The sequence below is a fragment of the Danio rerio genome, chromosome 23 (genome assembly GCF_052040795.2).
Source record: "Danio rerio strain M-AB ecotype USA chromosome 23, GRCz13ab, whole genome shotgun sequence".
Classification (NCBI taxonomy): domain Eukaryota; kingdom Metazoa; phylum Chordata; class Actinopteri; order Cypriniformes; family Danionidae; genus Danio; species Danio rerio.
This window is the reverse complement of record NC_141043.1, coordinates 48,883,216-48,910,478: the sequence shown is the minus strand read 5'-3', so window position 1 is coordinate 48,910,478 and position 27,263 is coordinate 48,883,216. Positions and strand designations below refer to the sequence as shown.

Below are 27,263 nucleotides of genomic sequence, written 5' to 3'. Positions count from 1 at the left end.
GTTAAGACTCTGTTGTGATTAGAGGAATAATGACTGTGTGTGTCTGTGTGTGTGTGTGTCAGCTGTGAGGATCAGGTGTGTGTGTGTGTGGGTGGGCAGGTGTGTGTTGTCGGTCCTCTGCTGTTGATTCGTGGGAAACGCTTCTTCTGCCTCGTCCTGAGTGACGGAGGGTCTTCAGTGGCGCTCATCATCAGGGTGAGTCTCAAAACAATACAGTACATTAAATTCAAATAAATCATTTAAACAACATATAAAACAGGCAGATTTACATACTAATGAATTATCAGTTAAAATATGAACATCTGCAAATATAAAAATACATTGTAATTGTGTAAATTTCAGTTTTATTATGTGATTTCTATACAGGGTTTCCGCGGGGTCTTAAATAGTCTAAAATTTAAAAGTCTAAAATTTAAGGCCTTAAAAACTCTTAAACTCGCTGTTTTAGGTCTTAAATATTTTTGCACAGGTCTTATTTTTCCGATGTCCATGTAACTTTACATCTAATGCTCATTTTATATTCTTTTTTGTTGTTGTTGCTTGGCTTTTGGGGTGTTGTAGTTCTTTATTTCAATAGTCCAAGTGTAATTTGCGGTATTACAACTACAAAAAAAGGTCAACTTGCAATAACCGATCTCTGTGCGCGCAGCGAATGTGACGTCATCGCTGTGTTTGCAGAGGTTCGCTGTGGTTGCGTGCCACATGATTTCGGCTGGCAGAGTATGGCGTTATATCACTGTCAAATGTCGTAAGCGCAGTATTACAATGTAATACATTCATGTAATACGAGAGAGCGAATGTCTTTGCTCATGCGATGGTTTCCTCTATTCGTGGACAAAACTTCTCACATGCACTCAAAACACTGGCTGCTCATGTGTAAACGGTCTGCTCAGTGGCGTAGCGGATGTGCCCACAGGGCACGCACCGCGGGGGGGGGCACCGCGTGATTAGGGGGCCCCCCCACGTCGTCGCGATTTTCAATAATTGAAAATCCAGGAACCGCAATAATCAAACTCTTGGGAACAACTGTGATCAGAACCAAAGTTCACAGGCGTTCTCTGAACTCCTCTCAAGCGGTGGACTACTTCATTCTGATTGCTTGCCGCCGAACCGCGTCATAGCCAATGAAGACGCGCCGCTGTTTCTGGCTACTTTGACGCTCTCGTCGCTTTCGGTTTGTGATCGCTCCTCAGTTTGGGAAGGATTCCCCGCGTTGTCGCTCCACTCCACCTCCTTTCCCCGCTCCTCAATTTGTGACATAGATATATACACTAGATATCGCATAGGGACCCTGAGCATGCGTCAATAGCGCCGCCACATTGGTTCAGTGCTCCCAGGACAAATCTCATACAACCGCACTAGTCAAGACAGTGTTATTACGTGAAGATGCGGGACTTTAGCGCTGTCTACGGGTGTAGTAACGAGCAAACAAAGAAAACAAAGCTCAAAGGCAGAACATTTCATAGGTAATATTAAGTGTTTTACGTTTTTGTATGTTCTGAAATTTGTGCTAATCAGGTAACGTTATTGATGATAACAGTCACTTACTGCATTCACCATAAGGCAAAGCAGCTCCAACTCGCACTAAACACTCGGCTTATGCTAGTTTTGTTGAATACAATCAGCAAACAATGCAAAATAAATATTACAACGAGATGCTGCGCTGCCAGAAGCGTGTATTACTGTCGGCTAGTGAACGAGTCACGATGAATGATTCATTCACAAACAAATCGCTCCCTCTGTCAGTATGAGCAGTGAAAGCAGGAGAGGAGCTGTGTTTCAGGACATGATTAGATCAAACTTAACAGGGAGAGTGAATAGTACATTTCTGTACACACAAACACAAGCTTTTTGTCAGGAATGCCCGTGCGATTAGTGATCCATCAATGTAGAAAAGTGATATAAAATTATAATTTTCATTATTAAAAAAAAAATACTAACATCCAGGAAAACTCCTGGCTCTGCCCTGAGACATATGACCGAAAAACACAAACCCGTGGTGAATACAACACACGAAATAAAACACAAACGGCTCGCGATTAGAATGAACAGCAAATCAGCAGCAGAGGATCAAGAACAGACTTTTATTGCTCATTTTTGTAAATTACACGACTTTCATGCCAGTACTCTGGTTTGCTCTCTCTCTCTCTCTCTCTCTCTCTCTCTCTCTCTCTCTGTGTGTGTGTGATAAAGAGCTGCTGAGATAACAGCTGACAGGCCGGGATCGCACACACACACTGTACGTTATTTCTGACGGCAGACACGTGAACTAGGAGAACGTTTTTCTCGTATTTCTGACGCGCTTGAACCACATGTGACAGATTATTACGGCTTTAACAGACACATTTATAAGTTGTGTGTCACAAAAACACTCTGTTATCCATTAAAAACGTCATTGAAACCCATTTTCGGAGCGCAAATTACCAGTTGTACACGCTGTACACGGAAGTTTTTAGCATTGACCGGAAGACGCTGGTCGCTATGGCGCCCTCCATGCAGCAGCCATGAAAAAGATCTATAGACTGTAAAATATATGGATGTATCAGGGCTCGAAATTAACCTTTTTGCTTGGTAGCACCGGTGCTCCTAACTTTAAAAATTAAGGCGCATCAGCCAAAATTTAGTCGCACCCACCAATGGGGTATATGCTGAAGCATGCTAATAGGACTTTTAATTTGCCAGTAACCTGGGTTAAGCGCTTCCGGCTAATTGAATGCCAACGCAAAATCAGGTGCGTTTAAGGTCTGTTTTCTTTAAAAATCAGCGATCTCCACTGGCTGAGTGATATCTGATATAAAGTGGGTCTCAGATTGTAGAAGAAGCCCTGCATTAAATTACATTTCCACCGCCACGTCTTTATAATATGAGCATTTATTTCACCCCAGTATATTCAATGGAGCTTCTGCGTTAGTCTGTCGATTCTGACGGGCGCCTGCGAGTAAACGGCTTTTTGTCTCGCTTTACGCTTGAGCAACTAAATAAATGCTAAAGTTTATTTAACTGAATGTATTTTAATTAAATTACAACATCGATGCTGTATAAGGAACCGTATAAAGTGGGAAAAAGTTCCCAATAACAGCTCACCGGAAGTGTATCAGCATGGGAACAGCACTAGCTCGGCATATACCCCATTATAAGCACCGTTACTACAAGTTTTATACAAATATATTTATTGTATTTGAAATCAACACTAGTCAAACTAACAAGCAAAAAAAAGATTAATACATATATGCAAGCGTGAGGAAAATATGTCTCAACGAAATCCCGTTATCACAAGAAAATACATTTTTATAACAGAACTGAGTGAGCAAAAGATACACGGAGCGCTCACCGGCCCTGCACACACTGCTGGACATGAATCTGTTAAAGTAAATATGAAAAAAGCGGTAACCTATGTGCCCTTTAAAACAAGAGGCCCACAAAAACATCTTCAACGATATTAATGATGATCTTTTTATTCGTCTGATTTTACTGTCTGTCTCTTCAGTCATTTAAAAAATACCTCAATGGCGAACGCATCAAGTATAAAAGCCTCGACTGTTTCGTGAGGTGCGCGATGCGGCGCCAGGTAAAAGTATAAATCAGCATTAAGATGTTTGTTTGTTTTTTCTGTAGTTCAGTGGTGCATCTAACATGTCTTTAGTGCTGTTCAATTTAAATACATTTATTTCACCACTAATTTTGGGATTTTTTTTTCATTTTCTCTCTTTTTGATATTGCGATATAGATCTTAAATTTAATACTTACTGGTCTTAAAAAGGTCTTAAATTTGACATTTAGATAACTGCAGAAACCCTGATAAATAACCAGCTGTGTTTGTCTAAAAGTAACAGCAGTAGAGATCCAAGTCTTTATATAAGTCTGTGTGCGTGTGTGTGTGTGTGTGTGTGTGTGTGTGTGTCTCAGGAGCTGAAGCATCAATACTGGAGGCAGTGTGTGTGTGTCGGCCAGAGTGTGTGGATCTCGTCTCTGCGTGTGTGTTCGCTGGGGGCGCTGGAGGGACATCGCGTGTTGACTGACAGCTGTCAATCACGCCTGCATCCACACACACCACTGCAGGAAAGCTCAGAGGAGCAGGACACTGAAGACGACACGCACACTCCTGCAGACACCACACACACACTTGCAGACGCCACACGCACACCTGCAGACGACACACGCTTGGCGTCAGATCCGGCAGTCAGAGTGAAACCATCCACCATCATCAGCTTTAAGGTGAGGCTTTCTGTTTATTAATTATGTGGGGAATTCATGGTGTGCATGGTGGGAAATCAAAACGTTGTTAACCAGTTAAACTCTGCCGACCCGGTACCGTCATCGACTTTCGCTTTCAGATTTAAAGGGCTAGCATTGCACCAGACCCCCGTAAGTGGTTTCATTTGAAAGTGTAGAATCTATATTTTATGCACATATGCATCACTTTGGTTTTTATTCTACTGTACAAAAGTTATTTACACTTAAATACACAGTATTTTGCATACCCGAGCTGGGTATTTAACATTGTTTTCATTTTCATATTTTTTCACATGACACATGTAGAAGTTCTAGCTCAAATGAAAGCTCTTGCCGGTGCTCATACGGTTCTAGCATTCTTTATACTTAATTATGTTCACATATCAAACAGTTGCTGAATGAATCGCGGTGTTTCCATGACACAGAAGTGAAAACAATACATTCATGATCAATAAGCAGCCCCAGATAGCACAGACAGCCGTCATCTCTCACCTTATGCTGTGCCCTTCAGGGCCATTCTCCTGTTTTTGAGCTGATGTGTATAAGTAATCCTTTTATATGTCTGACGTGCTCCAAACACAGTGAATTATGTTTGATCAAACAAAAGAATAGTGAAATATGAACACAATGATCGATCCCTGTGGCTTGTACAGCACCTCTCATCAGCTGGAATACAATAACTTCTGCATAGATTATGGTGGAGACAGTTTTCTTTTGTCCTATGATTACAGACATGTGCAGGAGCCACCAACATTAATTACAGCACGCTAGACCACACACAACCTAAAAGAGACACTTTCACATTTGAGTTCATAAATAAAAAATACAAAAAGCGCCTCTTTATTAGGTGTTTATTATAACACAGACAACATATAAAGAAATTTCAAACACTTTCAACAGTGTTTTATGAAAATTCAAAGGGTTTTCGTTAAAATGATACCAACTTTTTGCATTTACACCTCTGCATGTGGATTTGGGAAGTTTTTAAATTTAGCTAGGCAAAAACCAGGCGGAAATCCCCAAATAGCAGCAGAGTTTAACAGGGTAATCTTGTTTAGTTTGGTCAACTGTTGTAGCATCTTTTAATTAGGCAAAACTTCTATTTTATTTATTTTTTTGCTCTTTTCATTGTAGCACTCTTTATGTTCTTTCCTATTATGTGTCTATTGCTGTTACTGTTTTCATGCTCATATCATTTGTTTATTTTTTCTCTGTAAAGCACTTTGTGCAGCCTTGTGGAAACGTGCTATATAAATAACTTGAACTTGAACCACAGGACATGTGAAAGAATGTTTGGTAAAAGTTGTTTCGTGTTATATTTGTCTTCTAAAACAGGGGTGCCCAAACTTTTTCTTAAAAGGGCCAAAAACCAAACTTGATTGAGGCTAGTGGGCTGAAGGTAAATATAGTCTCAGCGGCTAGTTTTCTAACTTGAATAATGTTTAAAATGATTAGAAAACATTGCGTTATTTTAGCTAATACCGTATTCTTTACATTTTATTAAAAATTCATTACAGTAATAACTAAAAAAGTCCTCCATAGTGCTTCCGCGAGTTTTCCCAGGAGACAGAACAATACGGGAGAAGGGCGGGAGATGGGTCTGAAATACGGGAGACTCTCGGGAAAAGCGGGAGTGTTGGTAGGTATGGGCTGTTGGAATAAAACTTGCATGAAAGAGAGAAATTATAACACTTTAATATAAGTGGCAAATCAAACTTTTAACAAGTGGTTATCATTAGCACTACTAAAGTATGATCTTATTGTAAATCTCTAATCCTACCCATTAACTAAACCCAACTACTGCCTTGTTTACTATTAATAAGCAGCAAAATAGGATAAATTGTTTAATGGTTTAATAGCCTAATCAGCATCTTAAAATGAAGCTAGAAAATAATGTTTAAAGCAGTGTTTCTCAACTGGTGGGTCGCGACCCAAAAGTGGGCCACGCAAACATTTTTAGTGGGTTTAATTTATAACTTATTTTGACTTTTATTTTGAAATGCGTGCACGACAACCGTAACGTTCGACATGTGAAATTTCATTTAAATATAGCAACAAATATGTTGAAGCGCAAATATGACCCTGAATATGTGAAGTATGGGTTTACATATATTGACCACAAAAAAGACTGATGCTGTGTTCACACCAGACACGGAACGCGCGGATAAATCACGCTATTTGCGTGTAAATAGCCGCGTGAACATTTGAGTTTACTCGCTTCATACACGCGTCAAATCCGCTTCATTCGCATGTCAAATTCACTTTAGAACAGACGCGGATTCGCGCTATGGGCAGGGCTCTAGCTTCATAGCGAAATGGCTAACTTGGATTTTATGAAGAAAATAACAGTGTTTATGTGCTTTATGAAGACTGAAAAACAGCGTTGATACGTTTAGGGTCGTGTCTGAGTCCACTACATCCTTTCAGAGGTGCATCCAGCTCTGTGAGCTCATAAACTCCTCCAGAAACTGAACCTGGATGACGGAGGCTTTCAGCAGTGCTTCTGACTGAGCCAAGCCCAGTTTGATGAACTGTTGTCGGTGAAGGCTGGAGGATTTCCCTCGGAACACCGACAATAAGTCTACGTCACAATCACGCCCCCACAAGAGCAAGCATCTGATTGGTTAACGCGGCACGAATGTATGCTGAAGTTCAGATTTTCGAAATCGAGAGATTCGCGCGAAACGCTCGTTAAGTGCGTCAAACGCGCAAACCGCTCAATTCGCCCCGTGCCATTCGCGCAATTCGCGTCATTCGCGCCGCGCCATTCGCGCGTATCGCACCGCAGGATGTCTATTCGCGCGTTTGCATTGACTTAACATGTAAATCACTCGCGTTTGACGCGCGTGCTGTGTCTGGTGTGATAGCAGCATTAAAGCCTCAGTGTGTCATAAGTAGCCGGGTGCTCTCACAAGAGAGCATGAAACCCTTAAATACAACAAATAAATAAATATGGTGCCGCTGTTGCTGATGGTTACAACAAAAACATTTCGCAGGATGTGTAGTTAGGACATGGTGTAACCCCTGCTCACAACAATGATATTTGCATCCACACTGACAAACAATAATGGTCTGTTTATTTTTAGTTTATGCATTTCCTTTTGCATTACTCCCTTATAATCAGCAGATGTGTAGTCAGTGGGCTGCTGGTGCATCTGACCAGTGATTCCAGCTCGTGTAATCTGTCAAATCTATGTTATCTGATTGACAGGGTACCGTCACAAAGATCTTGAACGCCGAGGCGGGGCTTTATGAGCTTGACGGACAGGTGGGGCTTTGTCTGGCCTATCAGCCTACTCAGAAATGGGGCGGTGGCTTGAGAGCGGGGGCGGAGATTCAGGTGAGTGTGATTATGTCATCGCCGCTAGAATCAGCATGTCTCTGAATCACAAACTCTAACTAAAGTTTTATTCACTCTAGCTACTTTTAACATTTATATTTCAAACCAACGACGTGTAACACAAGCTCTGTGACTGGTCGGCTTCGTAGCGCTTGACGAGTCTGGGTGGGACAGATAGCTGCACGAGCCCGATGGAGAGATTGTTTACAAGTGTGGAGTCCAGTGAAGGAGCTCCGGATGGAAAGTTTTGTTTTGTTTTACCTCATGGTTAAAGTTGTTGCACGTCCGTCCGGCCTCAAAATGAGCGAGTTTGAGCCGCTTGTAAATTAAGGAAGCGATCAGAAAAGACAAAACACCAGAGAAGAAACTCGACACAGAGGAACATTTACACCTTACTGACAACTAGCGTTTTGGAAGTGTTAATGCAGACCAACAGAAACAGTGTGCAGAAGTATAAATGCACAGCTACGCGTGTTGCAGAGTCACTCGCTGTCTTCAAGAAACGACTAAAAACTCAACTATATAGGGCCCTATCATACACCCGGCGTAGTGTGGTGCAAGGTGCGGCGCGGCGCAATAGTCTTTAGCTAGTTTCAGCTTGGCGTAAGAGTGGTTTTGAGGCGTTGCGCTACGCTGTTTAAATAGCAAATGCATTAGCGCTCATATGTGTGCCCATAGGCGTTCTGCTCTATAGAGGAAGGTGTTCTGAGGCGGACCGCTGGCGCGTTGCTATTTTGAGAAACTATAATAGATTTTTCATTAGACCAAAACTAACCCGGTCTAAACTCCAGCGCAGAGTTGCACCTCACTTACACACTGCTTAATACACACAAGACAGCAATAGGCAAATATCTTTACATATGAAAACATTTAAATATTAAGGATATATATAGGATATAATAAGAATAGATATAGAATATAAATATAAAGGATTAAAATATTACAAAACATATTATTTTCTAGCCTACATAAATATGAAAAATCACTGCTTTTATGTCTTCTTCATCTCGGGAGGCTTTTTCAGTTCATTCATAACAATCTGCTTTTGTATAATGTTATTATTATTAGCAGTATTATTTATTATATCCATATTTATATTTGTTTTATTAAAAACAAGCTTAGATTTGTCCACCGGTCAGGTTTTAGACCATATGGGGCACAGCATGTGTTTTAGGATATAACTCAGGTTTTTGAGCACACTTCATTATTATTGTTCATTTATTCATTTGCTGGAAATTAGAACTGAATTTAGAAATAGTTTTGAAATGAATATTTGCGCTTAACAAACTAAATTAATTATTTATAGGCTAATTGATGTCTGTGCGTAAAGGTTTCCCTATCCAAAAGTGAAAGTAGATCCATTATCTCTCATTCTCACGCAGTAGATGCTCTGTTTAACAGTTTTCTGTTACCTCCTAAAGGGAATGGGAGATGAGACTCTAATTGGTTTATCTCAAAACACACCTATAACTCATTAAGAAAACAAACTCAACACTGTTAGACCATGCGCCGCAGCGCAAGGCAGATTTCCGGTCCTTAAATTAGCAAAAATGCGTTCTGACACGCCCTGAAAGCGTTTGCGCCCTGCGTTTTGCGCTCTGCGCATGGACCGTCAAAATAGAGCCCTTAGTCTCCACTTTCCTTCCTAATCTGCGATTGCCTCTCTGGCTCCACCACTAACTACATAAAAAAAAGACTAGTGTTTTGCTTCTTACACTTCACACACCTGAAACTTGCCTGCAGCACTTATTCATTGTTGCTCTTATAGTTGTGTAAATTGCTTCCTTGTCCTCATTTGTAAGTCGCTTTGGATAAAAGCGTCTGCTAAATGACTAAATGTAAATGTAAATTTGTACAGCACTTTTACAATGTAGATTGTGTCAAAGCAGCTTCACATAGAAGATCATAGTGAGCTGAAACAGTGTAGTTCAGTTTTCAGAGTTCAGTTCTGTTCAGTTTAGTGTGGTTTACTTGTCACTGCTGAGAGTCCAAACACTGAAGAGCAAATCCATCAATGCGCAGCTCTACAAAAAACTTCACCAATTGGACAAAGTAAAGGAACCGCGAGAGAAACCAGGTTCAGTTGGGCACAACCGTTTCTCCTATGGCCAAACGTCTTGTGCAGAGCTGCAGTCTAGGCGCCGGAGGCTGCAGAACGCTGGACGTCAGTGAAGACTCATCTGTCCCTGGAGTCTTACAGGAATCAGTCTCATGCTCTCCACTCCTCCATGACCACCACAGCAGCTGCTCAGGATACGGCCTGGTCCAGGATTATGGAAACCTTGGGATTATCTTGTCGCTGGTCTTGGATCGCATCAGTGGCGGTGCATAGTCTGAGGGCCTCTGGATGAGTATCCCCAGGTGGAAATGGAGAATAAAGAGAATAATTAGCGTCGCTGCTGTTTATAGTTTATGTAAACGAGATGCAGAAACCTGTGTGGAACACATTCATTTATCCAACCGCTAAGTGATGCACAAGTGTATGCTTTACTAAACAGATAGGTCTTTAATCTAGTGTTGAACTGCGGGAGTGTGTCTGAGCCTCGGACATTATCAGGAAGGCTATTCTAGAGTTTAGGAGCCATAAATGAGAAGGCTCGACCTCCTTTAGTGGACTTTGCTATTCTAGGCACTACCAGAAGCCCTGAGTTTTAAGATCTTAAAGAGCGGGTTGGATTGTAGCGAGACAATGTTGGTTAGATAAACAGAATCTAGATTATTTAAAGCTTTATAGGTGAGAAGCAATATTTTAAAATCAATACGAAACTTAACAGATAGCCAGTGTAAGGAGGATAACATTGGGGTGATATGATCATATTTTCTATGGTAGAGTTAAACATGGTTTGCAGAACTATTAAAACCATAATATTAATACATGAGCAAGAGACTTGTTGCAAAACACCTGATTACACATAAAGCAGACCGTATAGAAGTTTGACGGTGTGTGTGTCCATTTCTGAGCATTCCTTCATGTCGTAAATACCTTGGAGTTGTATTACACACTGAACATCCGGTCTCTTCTGGGTAAGAGAAGCTGACGGTGTGTTATTTGTTGAATAAAAGCAAAATAATTATGTGTCTGATCTGCCATAGTCGTTACACAGCACACAAGTGTTGAGTAAACTTATTTTTTGTTGTTCTTCAGCTTCACAACGTCCACTTCACGTATCAGGCATCCGCGTTTGCTCAGCGGGCGGTTCTGTGGGCGTGTTTGCGCTCCAGTGTTCAGATCACAGCCTTCAGCCGCCTGTGTTCGGAGCTGCAGGTTACGGAGCCTCACGGGGCCCTGCAGCGCCTCCTGCTGGAGAGGAATCTGGGGCCGTCTCAGTATCTGTGGCTCTGCTACTGTCAGAAGGCCATCGCAGAGAGGTCAGCACATACACACTATAACTACTGCTTTTACAATGTTACAGTCCACACTGCCACCGTTTTCTAACGTATTGTGACGCAGTTCCTAGAGAAACAGAATAATAAATGAAATAACAGTGGGCGTGGCTTGTTTTTTCTACTGTGAGCTGATTGGATGTAGTAAAGTAGGCGCTTCATTCAGGGTGTTACGTAGCGGATGCACCGCGCTACGCACATAAGGTTAAGGATGACCGCTGCTAAAAGAGGTCACCCGAAGTCCCTGTTCCTGTTCACCAAGCACACACACACAGGCCAAGTTGTCAAAAAAGGGGTAACAGATTTATTAAACAAATATTCCAGTGTCAGAACCAGGGAACAAAAACAACAAAACAAGGTACGCTGCCTATTATTACATTGCTTACCTAAACCGAAAATAAAGTTCCGTAAATGAAACAAACAATTCGACTTCCATAACTATCCATTAAACAGAAGAAAACGGGACAAAAGAAAATGGGCCTTCCCTTAGATCATTCAGCAGTAAGTTAACATTTAGCCACAGCTAACACAGAATACCGTCCTAGTACCGTATTTAACAGAGTATCTCACCAGATGACTTTGAAACAGGGTTGCAGACAGAAAGATATGACTGCCACACAGAGAACTTAGAGCGATCCGCTCGCACACACAACAGCGAGGGGAAACAGGAAGAGAACTCGATAAACATCACCAACGGCGTGCTTTTATAACGGGGGCCCCACTTTCACTGCTGCACCTGATCTCCGCTCATGTGGAGAGGGAGAAAGAGACAGATAATAGAGGATACAACACACACAGGAACAATACACACTAGCATTGTGTGTGTCTGTGTGTGTGTGTGTGTGTGTGTGTGTGTCTATATATATATATATATATATATATATATATATATATATATATGTATGTATGTATGTATGTATATTTGTATATATATATATATATATATATATATATATGTATGTATGTATGTATGTATATGTGTATGTATATATATATATATATATATATATATATATATATATATATATATATATATATATATATATATATATATATATATATATATATATGTATGTATATACATATGTATATATATATGTATATATATGTATATATATATAATTTATTTATATATATAATTTTATATATATATATAAAGAACCAGTATATATATATAATTTTATTTGTGTATGTTTTACTGGAACGCATAAACTCTACAGGTGTCTGATAGTTAGCTGTGGAGCTGACATTAATCAGATTCACTCTAGTGAACGCATAAAAATCGTCATCATAATTTACTCTAGTGCACGCCTCAGATTCTCGCTCTACAGTTTAAAACCCCTGAGGTATGGTATTGTTCATCACACTATGATGATGGCAACACGATGAGGTCAAAACCTGTTTACCTGCTATTACACTTTTAAATTGTGTGTGTCTGTCAGGTTGAGTCCGCGGTGGGTGCGACCTGACCGTGTGTGTGTAGTTGCTGGACGGCTGTTGGACGTTGTGTGTGACGCTGAACAGAAGACGAAGAAGAAGAGAAACATTTACACAGAGATGATTCAGGAGCCACACCACTGCCCTATTAGCATGGTAACACACACACACACACACACACACACACACACACACACACACACACCACTATCAAATAACCTATAATTATAGTAACACACACCACTGCCCTATTAGCATGGTATCACACACACACACACACACACACACACCACTATCAAATAACCTATAATTATAGTAACACACACCACTGCCCTATTAGCCTGGTATCACACACACACACACACACACACACACACACACACACACACACACACACCACTATCAAATAACCTATAATTATAGTAACACACACCACTGCCCTATTAGCCTGGTATCACACACACACACACACACACACACACACACACACACCACTATCAAATAACCTATAATTATAGTAACACACACCACTGTCCTATTACGATGGTAACACACTTGCTATCAGTCCTTTAGGGTGGGGCTATCAGTCCTTCAGGGCGGAGAAGTCAGTCATTTAGGCGGGGCTATCAGTCATTTTGGAAGGGGCTATCAGTTCTTTAGGGTGGAGCTATCAGTCCTTTTGGGTGGGGCTATCAGTCCTATAGGGCAGGCTATCAGTCCTTTAGGGTGGAGCTATCAGTCCTTTAGGGTGGAGCTATCAGTCCTTTAGGGTGGATCTATCAGTCCTTTTTTGTGGGGCTATCACTCTTTTAGGGCGGGGCTATCAGTCCTTTAGGGCGGGGCTATCAGTCCTTTTGGAAGGGGCTATCAGTTCTTTAGGGTGGAGCTATCAGTCCTTTTGGGTGGGGCTATCAATCCTATAGGGCAGGCTATCAGTCCTTTAGGGTGGAGCTATCAGTTCTTTAGGGCGGGGCTATCAGTCCTTTAGGGTGGAGCTATCAGTCCTTTAGGGTGGATCTATCAGTCCTTTTTTGTGGGGCTATCACTCTTTTAGGGCGGGGCTATCAGTCATTTAGGGCGGAGCTATCAGTTCTTAAGGGCGGAGCTATCAGTCCTTTGGGCGGGGCTATCAGTCCTTCAGGGTGGGGCTGTCAGTCATTTAGGTGTGGCTATCGGTCCTTTTGGGTGGGGCTATCGGTCCTTTTGGGTGGGGCTATCGGTCCTTTTGGGTGGGGCTATTGGTCCTTTTGGGTGGGGCTATTGGTCCTTTAGGGCGGGGCTATCAGTCCTTTAGGGTGGAGCTATCAGTCCTTTAGGGTGCAGCTATCAGTCCTTTAGGGTGGAGCTATCAGTCCTTTTGGGTGGGGCTATCAGTCCTTTAGGACGGAGCTATCAGTCCTTTTGGGCGGGGCTATCAGTCCTTTAGGGTGGAGCAATCAGTCTTTAAGGGCGGAGATATCAGTCCTTTAGGGAGGGGCTATCAGTTTTTAGGGTGAAGCTATCAGTCCTTTAGGATGGAGCTATCAGTCTTTTAGGGCAGGGCTATCAGTCTTTTTGGGCAGGGCTATCAGTCTTTTAGGGCGGGGCTATCAGTCTTTAGGGTGGAGCTATCAGTCCTTTAGGGTGGATCTATCAGTCCTTTTTTGTGGGGCTATCACTCTTTTAGGGCGGGGCTATCAGTCCCTTAGGACGGAGTTATCAGTTCTTTAGGGTGGGGCTATCAGTCCTTTAGGGCGGGGATATCAGTCCTTTAGGGTGGGGCTATCAGTCCTTTAGGGCGGGGATATCAGTCCTTTAGGGTGGGGCTATCAGTCCTTTGGGTGGAGTTATCAATCCCTTAGGACGGGCTATCAATCCTTAAAGGCGGAGTTATCAGTCCTTTAGGGCGGGGCTATCAGTCCTTTAGGGTGGGGCTATCAGTCCTTTAGGGCAGGACTATAAGTCCTTTAGGGCGGGGCTATCAGTTCTTTAGGGAGGAATTATCAGTCCTTTAGGGCAGGGCTATCACAGCATGTCTTGTTTCTGGCCTGTTTTCATAATAATAATAATAAATAATAATAACTACTGTATTTGTGTGTGTTTGTGTGTGTGTGTGTGTGTGTGTGTGTGTGTGTGTGTGTGTGTGTGTGTGTGTGTGTCGGTGTGTGTCAGTATTGTGTGCGCTGGCCGAGTGCTGCTCTGTGGTCGGTGCAGCAGCTGTGTGTGTGGATGCAGCGTGAGGTGTGGTCGTCTATGTCTCTGCCGGCTCTCCTGTCTGCGTCTGCGGCCCACATGACGGCGCTGGAGCTGAATTCTGCGCTGCGCTGGTCCAGTGTGGAGCTCCGGCTGGAGGAGGCGTCCCCTGACCCGCTGCTGCTGCTGGGGGTGCTGGAGCTGCAGGCGGAGAGCGCAACACTGCAGCTGCGCGACCACACACACACACTCCACTGCCTGTGTGTGCGCAGAGACCAAAGCCCCAACATCAGCACGGCCTGGCAGGGTGAGTACACACACACACACACACACACACACACTCCACTGCCTGTATGTGCAAAGAGACCACAACATCTGTGTGTGTGTGTTTGTGTTTGTGCACTTTTTTTCTGTGCATGCATCTATATGTGTGGGTGTTTGTGCATGTGTGTACATCTGCTTGTGTGTGTGTGTGTGTGTGCGCGTGCATGTCTTGTGTGTGAGTGTGTATGCTTGTGGTTGTGTGTACATCTGTATGTGTTTGTCTGTGTGTATGTGTATGTGTGCATATCTTGTGTGTCTGTTTGTCCCTTTGTGTGTGTGTGTGCACGTGCATTTATTGTGTGTATCTCTGTGTGTGTGTGTGTGTGTGCAGGCTGTCTTGTGTGTGTGCGCCGCTGTACTTTAGTCATGGAGAGGTTCATGAAGACAAACTTCCCTTCCTGGAAACACCTGGATCAGCCGAGTTACATTACACACAAACACTGCAGGTACAAACACACACACACACACACACACTTCGAGAGTCAGGAGTGTTCATGTACAGTGGCACATTTCATACACACACTTTACATAAACCTGAACATTCATTCATTCATTCATTCATTCATTTTCTTTTAGGCTTAGTACCTTATTTATCATGGGTAGCCACAGCGGAATGAGCAGCCAACTTATCCAGCATATGTTTTACACAGCGGATGGCCTTCCAGCTGCAACCCAGTACTGGGAAACACCCATATACACTCATTCACACACACATTATATAGCGCAGGTGTTTGGACTGTGGGGGAAACCAGAGCACCCGGAGGAAACCCACGCCTACATGGGAGAACATGCAAACTCCATACAGAAATGCCCGGGACTCGAACCAGTGACCTTCTTGATGTAAGGCAAATGTGCTACCCACTGCGCCACCATGCTGCCCCTAAACCTGACTAAAACAACATATTAAATAAGCAATTAAGGATTGACCGAACTCATGGTTTGATTGGTGATTCTGATTTAAAGGCTGCTTAATTGATAATGTTTAATCTGCTAATGAACACATAATGTTGTTCTTAAAGGTGCAGTATGTGAGTTTGACACCCAGTGGTTGAACTAGGTATTGCACGCCTGGTTCAAAACAGGTTTTCACTCAGCTCCTCTTGTGACGAGTGCACACAAGTGCAGGTTGCCAGATTAGCGCGAGTGTGCCTGACTATCGAGCCTAAAGGCTGAATTAAGTTGTGTTGTAAATAAAGCATCGGCACGCGATAGAAGGAATATTCTCCATATTAAAAGGAGTTTTTATTCTAACCAACACCTGAAATATATATATTCGAAACGGCTTCTGTTTCTCACAGATGAACAACAGGACTGACAGTGATCAGCTCAGGTGCAGCTCATGTGCTTTATTCAGTGTTAAATGCTGATAATGTGAGTCTTTACAGGACATTTATTGCCGTACTACTGACAGCAGCAGCAGCAGACAGTTCAGCTCAGATCTGGAGGATAAAATAAAGCGTCTGAAACTGAACTTCAGAACTGAGACTGTGCAAACCAACACATATCAGTGACTCAGCATCTACATTTAATCATGTTAAGGAGCTTTAATATGTGTTCATTAGATTATAAAGCTGACCATTGTGCTGGAGTGCAGTGTGTGCACTATTCTGTGCTTCTGAATGGCTTTGTTTACATTCCTGTCCTGTTTCTGTCTAATGCAAACAGCTAAACTGCTCATCACTGCGTATCTCTTCATGTAGTGTGTTGTTATGACACGGGGTGTGACCTGCTCACCTAATGTTTACACTCATAATATTGATATTATTTGCTAATTAATAATCTCATGTGGAACTCTGAATCTGCGTCTCATTTTAGAGTCTGCTACTGTCCACCAGAGCAGACTCGGCAATGCTTGTGTCTGTCTGCATGTTTGTGCATGTTTCTGTCTGTTTGTGTGTGTGTGTGTGTGTTTGTGCATTTATTTGTTTCTTCGTGTTCATGTTTGTGTGTGTGTGTGCGCTTGCTTGCGTGTGTGTGTGGGTTTATTTGTGTTTGTGTGTTAATTTGTGTGTTTGTGCATGCTGTTGTTTGTGCTTGTGTGTGTTTAATTGTGTCTGGATTTTTGTGCATGTGCATGTTCGTTTGTTTGTGTGTGTGTGTGTTTGTATGTGTTTGTTTATTTGTGTTTATTTGTGTGTTTTTGTGCATGTTTCTGTCTGTTTGTTCATGTTTGTGTGTGTGTATTTATTTGTGTTTGTGTGTTAATTTGTGTGCATGTTTTTGTTTGTGCTTGTGTGTGTTTAATTGTGTCTGGGTTTTTGTGCATGTGCATCTTTCAGTTTGTTGTGTGTGTGTGTGTGTTTGTTTATTTGTGCATTTCTTTGCGTCTTTGCATTTGTGTGCATGTGCATGTTCGCTTGTGTGTGTGTTTGTGTGTATGTGTGTTTTTTATTTGTGTTTATTTGAATTTGTTTATTTGTGTGTTTTTGTGCATGTTTCTGTTTGTGTGTGTGTGTGTTTGTGCATTTATTTGTGTCTTTGTGTACATGTTCGTGTGTGTGTTTGTTTATTTGTGTATTTGTTTGTGTTTTTGCATTTGTGTGCATGTTCGTTTGTGTGTGTGTGTTTTTGTGTGTTTGTTTATTTGTGTTTATTTGTGTGTTTTTGTGCATGTTTCTGTCTGTTTGTTCATGTGTGTGTGTGTGTGAGTGTGTGTCTGTGTGTGTGTGTGTGCATTTATTTGTGTCTTCGTGTTCATGTTTGTGTGTGTGTATTTATTTGTGTTTGTGTGTTAATTTGTGTGCATGTTTTTGTTTGTGCTTGTGTGTGTTTAATTGTGTCTGGGTTTTTGTGCATGTGCATCTTTCGGTTTGTTGTGTGTGTGTGTGTGTGTTTGTTTATTTGTGCATTTCTTTGTGTCTTTGCATTTGTGTGCATGTGCATGTTCGCTTGTGTGTGTGTTTGTGTGTATGTGTGTTTTTTATTTGTGTTTATTTGATATTGTTTATTTGTGTGTTTTTGTGCATGTTTCTGTCTGTTTGTGTGTGTTTGTGCATTTATTTGTGTCTATGTGTACATGTTTGTGTGTGTGTGTGTGTGTGTGTGTTTGTGTATTTCTTTGTGTCTGCATTTGTGTGCATGTGCATGTTCGCTTGTGTGTGTTGATGTGTGTGTTTATTTGAACTTGTGTATGTGTTTATTTGTGAGTGATTGTGCATGTTTGTGTGTGTGTGTGTGTGTGTGTGTGTGTGTGTGTGTGTTTGTTTATTTGTGTATTTGCATTTTTGTGCATGTTCATTCATGTTTGTGTGTATGTGCATGCATGTGTGTGTATTTATTTTTGCTTTGTATGTGTGTGTGTGTGTGTGTGTGTGTGTGTGTGTGTATACGTGTGTGTGTGTGTGTATTTCAGGGTATATCTCCAGCTGTGTATGGATGATCTGATCATCATCAGTCCGTCTTCCTCCATGAGTCATCAAATGGCGGAGAGCAAACTCACACACGGACACACACACAGAAGCTGCGGCGAATTCTCCAAGAGGCCCAGATCGGCTGACGCTGGAGTGTGTGAGCGTGCCGACAGCTCTGCAGTGTGTGTGAGTCTGCTCTTCAGATTGGAGAGTAAGCATGGCGTGACGCTGCAGAACGTGTCCGCAGACACACACACACGGCAGCTGGGCTTCAAGTGCAGAGCGGTGTGTGTGGGGGGCGTCCAGCGCTGGAGCCATGACCCCAAAAACTGCAGGATTCAGGAGCGAGAGCGAGACGGCGGCGGCCAGACGGTCAGCAGATGACACACACACACTGAATCCTGCACACACTCACCCACACGGTTTAAATGTATTTAATTTTCACACTGAATGTGTCTCAGCTTTTAAAAATGCCAGTTGCGGCCTCAGAAATGGGTTAATCAACATGAAAATCTCATGGCCACTTTAATAGGTACACCTGTCCAACTGCTCGCTAACGCATATTTCTAATCAGCCAATCACATGGCAGCAGCTCACTGCATTTAGGCATGTAGACATGGTCAAGAGGATCTGCTGCAGTTCATATCGAGCATCAGAATGGTGAAGAAAGGGGATTTAAGAGACTTTGAACGTGGCATGGTTGTTGCTGCCAGACGGGCTGCTCTGAGTATTTCAGAAACTGCTGATCTACTGGGATTTTCACGCACAACCATCTCTAGGGTTTACAGAGAATGCTCCGACAAAGAGGAAATATTGTTGAGGCCAGAGGTCAGAGGAGAATGGCCAGACTGGCTCCAGCTGATATAAAGACAACAGTAACTCAAATAAGCACTCGTTACAACCGAGCTCTGCAGAAGAGCATCTCTGAACACACAACACGTCCAACCTTGAGGCGGATGGGCTACAGCAGCAGAAGAGCACACCGGGTGCCGCTCCTGTCAGCTAAGAACAGGAAACTGAGGCTACAATTCACACAGACTCACCAAAACTGGACAATAGAAGATTGGAGAAACGTTGCTGCTCTGATGAGTCTCCATTTCTGCTGACACATTCGGATGCTCGACTCACAATTTGGCCTCAACAACATGAAAGCATGGATCATCCTGCCTTGTATCAGCGGTTCAGGCTGGTGGTGGTGGTGTAATGGTGTGGGGGAGATTTTCTTTGGGTTCATTAGTACCAATTGAGCATCAATGCCACAGCCTACCTGAGTATTGCTGCTGACCATGTCCATCCCTTTATGAGCACAGTGTCTCCATCCTCTGATGGCTACTTCCAGCAGGATAACGCAGCATGTCATAAAGCTCAATCATCTCAGACTGCTGAACATGACGATGAGTTCACTGTACTCAAATGGCCTCCACAGTCACCAGAGCTCAATCCAATAGAGCAGCTTTGGGATGTGGTGGAACGGGAGATTGGCATCATGGATGTGCAGCCGACAAATCTGCAGCAACTGTGTGATGCTATCATGTCAATATGGAGCAAAATCACTGAGGAATATTTCCAGCAGCTTGTTGAATCTTCACCACGAGGGATTAAAGCAGTTCTGAAAGCAAAAGGGATCCAACCCGGTTACTAGTAAGGTGTACCTAATAAAGTGGTGTATATTTGTGTGTTTTTGTCGATGTGTTTGTTAATGGATCTATGTGTTATAACATGTCTAAAGGGACTATGATAGGAACATTCAGAAAGCAACTCGCACACCTTCATCATGTAATTGTCTCATTCAGAATTGGGCAAGTCATTCAGTGACTGATGTCCATGTGAACACTGCAGTCCCTGACGATGACTGAAGCTTCTGTCATTGTCAGCCGTGCATTATACTTTTATAAAGATCTCATTGACTTGACAAGAATTAGAAATTCACATAGTAATATCAGCTTCTGCACCAGGTTGTGAACGTGTGCTCAGTTTTACTGTCTGTCACTCTGAAATGTTCACTATTGTTCAATATGAGCCGTAATGCTGAATTCGCCATCAATTCTGCAGGTTGAGCTTCACTTCAGGGGTTCGTGTGTTCGCTGGTTCCCCGTTCTTCATCCAGGATGTGTGTATCGATTAATCGCACTCAACACTGAGGTAAAACACACTCTCTCTCATCTGTTTATTGCCTTGTAAATGTGTAAGAATCAGATGTGGACACAATTATTCGCCTTCTGTGAAATGTGCATTATTTTTCAAGCTTTTCCCAAGTGCTGTTTAGCAGAGAAACACTTTTATAAACACAAAACACTCGTCTCTAATAACTGATTTATTTTCTCTTTGTCATGATGATAGTAAGTAATATTAGACTAGATATTCTTCAAGACACTAGTGTTCAGCTTAAAGTGACATGTAAAGGCTTCACTAGGGTAATTAGGGTAAAGTTAGGGTAATTAGGCAAGTCAATAGCCGGATTTCCACTATCAGGCCAGTGCGAGCCAGGGCTTATATCGGGCCAGGCCGAGCCAATTGCCCGGGAGGTTGAGCAGTGAGGCGGAAACCATGTCGGGTTTCCACTGTGGGGCTAGTAGCTCGCAGCGCGTCAGCAAACCCCGCCCCCAGAACATCCCCCGAATCAAACGTCACTCAAACCGCCCACTTCAGCGAGAATCAAGCAGATTAAGCACACCATCACATCATCACGAAACTATTAAAATAGGACAACCAAAACAAACAAATGACACGTTACTGTACAGCAGTACAACGCATGTCTATACGCACATGCCTGTGTGTTTTCATTCATCATATTCATTTACTCGCCGACCGACTATTGGCATCGAAATCCAGTGGTCTTGCCACCAACGGAGGGACACAGCGCAGAGAGCGCACACATCCATAATATAACACCACATATATAAAATTCTCCGTTAATAACTCGATATAAAATGTATTTTATAACATCCTCTACACAGAATCTGTCCAACATTCATCTCAAATGCTCCGGAGAGAACTGAAACATGATTATTTTCCCCCTATAGGCTTTATGACACTTAAAAGGTGATTCCCTTTATTTAAAGATGTTGCTTATTATATCTTAAGTAAAGGAAAGTGTTCAGTGTTTCAGCACATAAGAGCAGCACGTAATAAAATATTGCCTATATTTCGTTGCGCTCAGCAGCTATGCACTAATAAAGCTCTTTATGTATTTAAAATTTCCTTTTTTAATTTTACCACGTCATATAAAAACATACACACTTGTTTAAGGACACAGAACACATTTTGAACTTGCAGTTTTCCCCGTCAAAAAAGTGCTGTGCAGCTGCAGACAGAAAAAAGGTCGCCTATTTCTGCGTTCACTCACCCCGAAAATCCTCTGTTTGCATGATTTGATTTATATCATCGTATCCAAATACTTTATAAATAATATTTAAAACATTCTCCGGTGTTTATTCATTTATTTATTTTTAGAAAAATATCTAAAATCTGTTTTTCAAAGAGGCTTTTGAAAAATGAAAGTTTAATATAAATTTGAAACAGTTTGACCTAATTGTACCTAAATGTTACAGCTATAGCTTTTGTTAGTTTTATATTGGTTTATTTATTTAATGTGATTTTATTATAGGCCTATCTGATATTTGTAACTCTTTAAATTATTTCAATATAGGGCTATTTTATCTAGATATAACTCTATTGTTTTGAGCCTACAAAAGTGGACATGAAATTTGTAAAGTTTAATGTCTTACTGTTGTATTCATATAGTGTATTATCACCGAAATAAATTAAAACAATAAAAATTAAAGAAAAAAGCCGTGCGGCATCAACAGAGCTATGAATGGAGCGCTCTTTTCCTCGGTCTCACACACACACACAGGCATCTAAACGCGCAAAACACTTATTAAACTTGACAAAACCTCTTGAAAACCTTTACTGTCTGCTGTGTCTTTAATATGGTGTAAAGATTAGTATGCGTTATTGAAACATCAAAGATGCAGCAAAGAAAAGTCACTTATAAAAAATCATTTTATGCAACAGCCTTACATTTAAAGAGAAACATAAGGACGATCATATGCAAAAAAAGACCCCAGCCTATAATTTGTTCCAGATGTTTTCTTTCCCTTATTTATTTATTTATTTATTTGTTTATGTGTTTGGCGCATGTACTCGTGTGCGATCGGAAAACTATGCCCGCCTCTCCTTTCACTCCGCCCCGAAGCCCCGGCTGGCCCTCTTTGGCCCAATGTATTCGGCGGGCCGAAAAAGGCCGACCGCTGACCCCAAGAAAGCCCCGCTTTGGCCCGATTAGGCCCCGGAAGTGACAGTGGAAACGCCACTGGCCTTGGCTCACCCTGGCTCGCTCGCTTTAGGCGCGATAGTGGAAACGCGGCTATTGTATAACAGTGGTTTGCTCTGGAGACAATCCAACACTAATATTGTTGAAGGGGGCTAATAATATTGACCTTAATATGGCTTTAAAACCATTAAAAGCTGCTTTTATTCTAGCCGAAATAAAACAAATAAGACTTTCTCCAGAAGAACAAACATTAGAGGAAATACTGTGAACAATTTCTGGATCTGTTTGGCAGCACTTGGGCAGGTGGAGATGAATATGTGATTATATTTGAACTTCATTTCTGTGCTGACCGACAGGATGTGGGCGTGTTAGAAGCTAAGGGAGTGTCAGCGAGGGGCGGAGTCACACAGCTCAGTAGCCCCTCCCTCCTGCTGCAGCCGCAGTGGCGCGTTCACACACTCACAGAGGAGCCTGCGGACGCTCAGGTTAACACACACATCTATACACATGTACTACACACATCTACACACGCTTCACTCATGAACATACACAAGCATGCAGACACTACACATAGACACTTGTGGTGTAATGGATCACAGATCTCACATCTTAGCCTGCCTGTTAGACATTTCACACTGGATGAAAGATCGTCATCTTCAGCTTAACCTCACGAAAGTTTCTGCCAACTCGACTCTACACCATAACTTTTCAATCCAGATGGACGGGGCAACCATTACTGTATCCAAAATGGTGAAAAGCCTTGGAGTAGCGATTGATGACCAACTAAACTTCTCTGACCACATTTCTAGAACTGCTCGATCATGCAGATTCGCACTCTATAACATCAGAAAGATCCGACCCTTCCTATCTGAACATGCAGCTCAACTCCTTGTTCAAGCTCTTGTTCTCTCCAGACTGGACTATTGCAACTCTCTACTAGCCGGGCTTCCAGCTAACTCTATCAAACCTCTTCAGCTGCTTCAGAACGCAGAAGCACGAGTGGTCTTCAATGAACCTAAAAGAGCACATGTCACTCCGCTGCTCATCCGTTTGCACTGGCTGCCAGTTGCTGCTCGCATCAAATTCAAAGCTCTGATGTTTGCCTACAAAGCAACTTCTGGCTTTGCTCCTTCTTATCTGCTCTCACTTCTGCAGATGTATGTGTCCTCCAGAAACTTGCGTTCTGTGAATGAACGTCGCCTCGTGGTTCCATCCCAAAGAGGGAAGAAATCACTTTCCCGAACTCTCACATTCAATCTGCCCAGTTGGTGGAATGAACTCCCTAACTGCATCAGAACAGCAGAGTCACTCGCTGTCTTCAAGAAACCACTAAAAACTCAACTATTTAGCCTCCACTTTCCTTACAAATCTGCAATTGCCTCTCTGGCTCCACTGCTAGCTGTACTACAAAAAAAATATATTAAAAAATTACTAATGCTTTGCTTCTTACACTTTCTTTACATAGGTGAAACTTGCCTACAGCACTTCTTCAATGTTGCTCTTATAGTTGTGTAAATTGCTTTCTTGTCCTCATTTGTAAGTCGCTTTGGATACAAGCGTCTGCTAAATGACTAAATGTAAATGTAGATCTCACGGTTCGGATCACATTATTGTTCTTTAGTCACGGATTGAATCATTTTTCGGATCAGCCAAAAAGACGAGGAGACAAATGTCATTTGCGTTTCGTTTAGTACAAAAACAGTACTGTGAGACACTTTTGAATTAAACAAGCAGAACTTAAAAGCTGTAATTTATTAAATCTCAAATGAAAACATAATCAGCTGAATAAAATAAATAATACAATATTCAGTGCTGTGAAAAATTCACTGTTACTCCTGCTGTTGCTGATAACGCTAAATGTAGAAATCCAACATTATAATCTGTACAATTCATATTCATTTTCAGTCTCATTTCCAATAAATGATTCAGTTATTCACTCATAAAGCTTCATGTTTCACTGCTAGATGATCATTCTTGAAGAATTATTCAGTGGCATATTTTTGATGGCTGCTTGTCGCCACCTACTGGTGAAATAATGTAATGGCTGCCAACAGCTTTCATCTTTGAGCGTCATGTTAAATGCAAACAATGGTGATTTTAATCTTTAAGTGATCATCAGTGATTTGATCTAAACCAGTGGTTCTCAAACTGTGATACGCAGGCTTCCTTATATGTCATGTACATGCTACACACATTTCAAAATTTATCAAAAAAATTATGCATATAATATTATATATTATTTCTGAGGTAATCTGCCACGTTTTTTAAACTGTGCAGAGTTGTAGCTGCTTTATTGGGCCTACTACGCTACTGTATTTCAATACTGCTCATTTTGGTGGTACTTGGAGAGACAATTTTTTTTCTGAGCTGTAACTTAATGAAAAAAGTTTGAGAACCACTGATCTAAACTATAAACTGGTCTCCCAGTACTGCTGTGTTATTTTACTTTGTGTAACTTCTTAACTAACTCAAAAGACTAAAAGCTAAATCTCTCTCTTGAGTTTTGCGTTTTCAGATTTGAATGCAGCGATGGGAAGGATTAATAAACATATGCAAATCAGCATCTTTTATAATGTATGTTGCGTGGGTGTTGAGATCCTGATCTTTTAATGGTTGATCGTCCAGCTTACACTGAATGCATCAATGCAGGCTAAACAAGTATTCAATTCAAGTCACCTTTATTTGTATAGCGCTTTTACAATGTAAATCGTGTCAAAGCAGCTTCACGTAGAAGCATACCTGTCAACCCTCCTGTTTTTCCCGGGATTCTCCTGTATTTTACAGTTCTGTCCCGCTATGATCATGATAAAGGGATTTTCTCGTATTTTTCCCGTATTTTCAGTCTTTCTCTGAAGGGTGGCAAATAAACATTAAAGGTGTTTATCGAGCCTACCTATACGCAACCCGTACCGTCGAACCACCAGGGGAGACCCCTTGCTCTTAAATGCGAGTCTGTTCTGTGCTTTCCTTTTGTTTAGGCATGAAAACACTTTAAAATAAACATAAAAACGGCAGGATTCCCTTCATTTTCATTACAGGTGTCGTCGCCCCTTCATATGCAATCCTCTAAACAGTCATATAGAGGTGCGTGACTGTCAGCTGACGCGCTCCAAAGTGATAAATAGACGCTGTTTCCCAAACGGATTCAGTACACGCAATTTGAAGCAGAGCAAAAGTCTGGGTTTTGGGTGCGTATTTAAACAGATATACACATACAGTAATTAATAATAATAATATCTAAAGATGTCGATCTTGGTGAGTTTTTTTTTTCAAACACAAGTAACTTCGTCCTAAATGAGCATGAACAGTTATAAAAGCAGACGAATGCTTTCATTATAACGTTAGATGTGTGCATTTTTAGTGACACCTGTTATTAAATGTAATCAAACAAAAAAAATCTAAATAAATAATTAATTTGTTGGTCTTTAATCAGATTGTGTAAGTTATAAAGTGAAGAAACGGCTTATGGGATTTGATTCTATTTCATTATATTAGCTATTAATTTTAATAAGCTGAACTGTTTGCTAATGTATTTGCTGCTAATATATACTACTTATTTTTCCTTTTCTAAATAATAATAAAACATATCACTGACCATTTAACTGTTTATTTACAACGACAACAGCTCCAAATGAGCATAATTAGTAATTTGGGGATTTTTTAAAGGGGGTCGGGGGAATCCCGTATTATGGTGGGCAAATCCCTTATTTTCACATCCCAATCAATGTTGACAGGTATGCATAGAAGATAATAGTAAATTGAAACAGTGTAGTTCCGTTTTCAGAGTTTAAGTTTAGTTTAGTTTAGCTCAGTTCAGTGTGGTTAATAAACACTAGTGAGAGTCCAAACACTGAAGAGCAAATCCATAGTGACAGAAAACACCTATAATAACCTAAGGGTGCTTTCACACCTGTGAATGGATTCAGTTGTTCTGAAACAGAGATTACAATTGTTATATTGTTGCTTTTTGCTCTTGGAGCGGGTCGCTTTTACACTGCAAAGTTTCTAATCGGACCAAAAGAGCTAAAACAAGTCACGTGTGAGTAAACTCTCCTCACATTGGTCAGGGTCAGGGTTTATTTTGCAGCGTCCCGCTCAGCTGTCAGGAGTGGTGGTGGTTTGGTGGTGATTGACAGGGTGCACGCGATGTGTCTGAGGAGAGATGCGGTGGGGAGGGGTGAGAAGGGTGCGCGACGATGCCTATTTGAGGACCGGGAGAGAGACGCGAGATTACCGGGAGATCATCACTCGTTTGCGGGCATCTGGAGACTCGCGAAACTTCCCGCACTACTCATAATTCTCTCTTCATATAGCCGTAAGCCTATTACATATCCATAAACACTGTGATATAACCGCGCTCGGATCGGATCGCTTTCTCACTGCAATCGAACCGCTCCAGGGTTCGTTTCAATCGAGCCGAGACCACCTCATTCAAGCGATCTCGGAGCGATTACTTTGGCGCGGAACAGAGCGCGATTGCCCTGTTCACATATGCCAAACGAACCGCGCTAACTGGGCAAACGAGACAGGTTCCCAAACAAAAGTGTAGGTGTGAAAGCACCCTAAGAAAGCCAGTACATCCCCAATTACCCACCACAACTTCTTTCTTCATGATATTTGACAGTAAATCCTAAATGCTTTCATACATGTGATTTGAATGAAACGAGAGACGATCTCTCTGTGATCCTTACCAATTTAGTAAAGAAAAAAAAATTGTTAATCTGCAGGTCACACGTGTACGAATTAC

The 27,263-nt window shown here is 41.7% G+C and overlaps 1 protein-coding gene across 10 annotated transcripts in view; it reads left to right on the top strand.

Annotated features, from left to right (window-relative positions):
- ctc1 (CTS telomere maintenance complex component 1) overlaps positions 1 to 27,263 on the top strand; it is a 50,167-nt gene that overhangs the window by 6,233 nt on the left and 16,671 nt on the right. For 3 of the 10 annotated variants that reach the window (XR_015522974.1, XM_087306208.1, NM_001077745.1), the window contains 10 exon segments: positions 63 to 195; positions 3,907 to 4,215; positions 7,445 to 7,573; positions 10,719 to 10,942; positions 12,400 to 12,550; positions 14,546 to 14,873; positions 15,222 to 15,336; positions 18,243 to 18,612; positions 20,293 to 20,382; positions 22,873 to 23,001. Coding sequence is in view for 6 of the 10 variants with exons in the window: in XM_087306208.1 (XP_087162334.1) it covers positions 63 to 195; positions 3,907 to 4,215; positions 7,445 to 7,573; positions 10,719 to 10,942; positions 12,400 to 12,550; positions 14,546 to 14,873; positions 15,222 to 15,336; positions 18,243 to 18,612; positions 20,293 to 20,382; positions 22,873 to 23,001 (1,978 nt within the window). In the remaining 4 variants the exon portion in view is untranslated. 10 annotated transcript variants of the gene reach the window in all.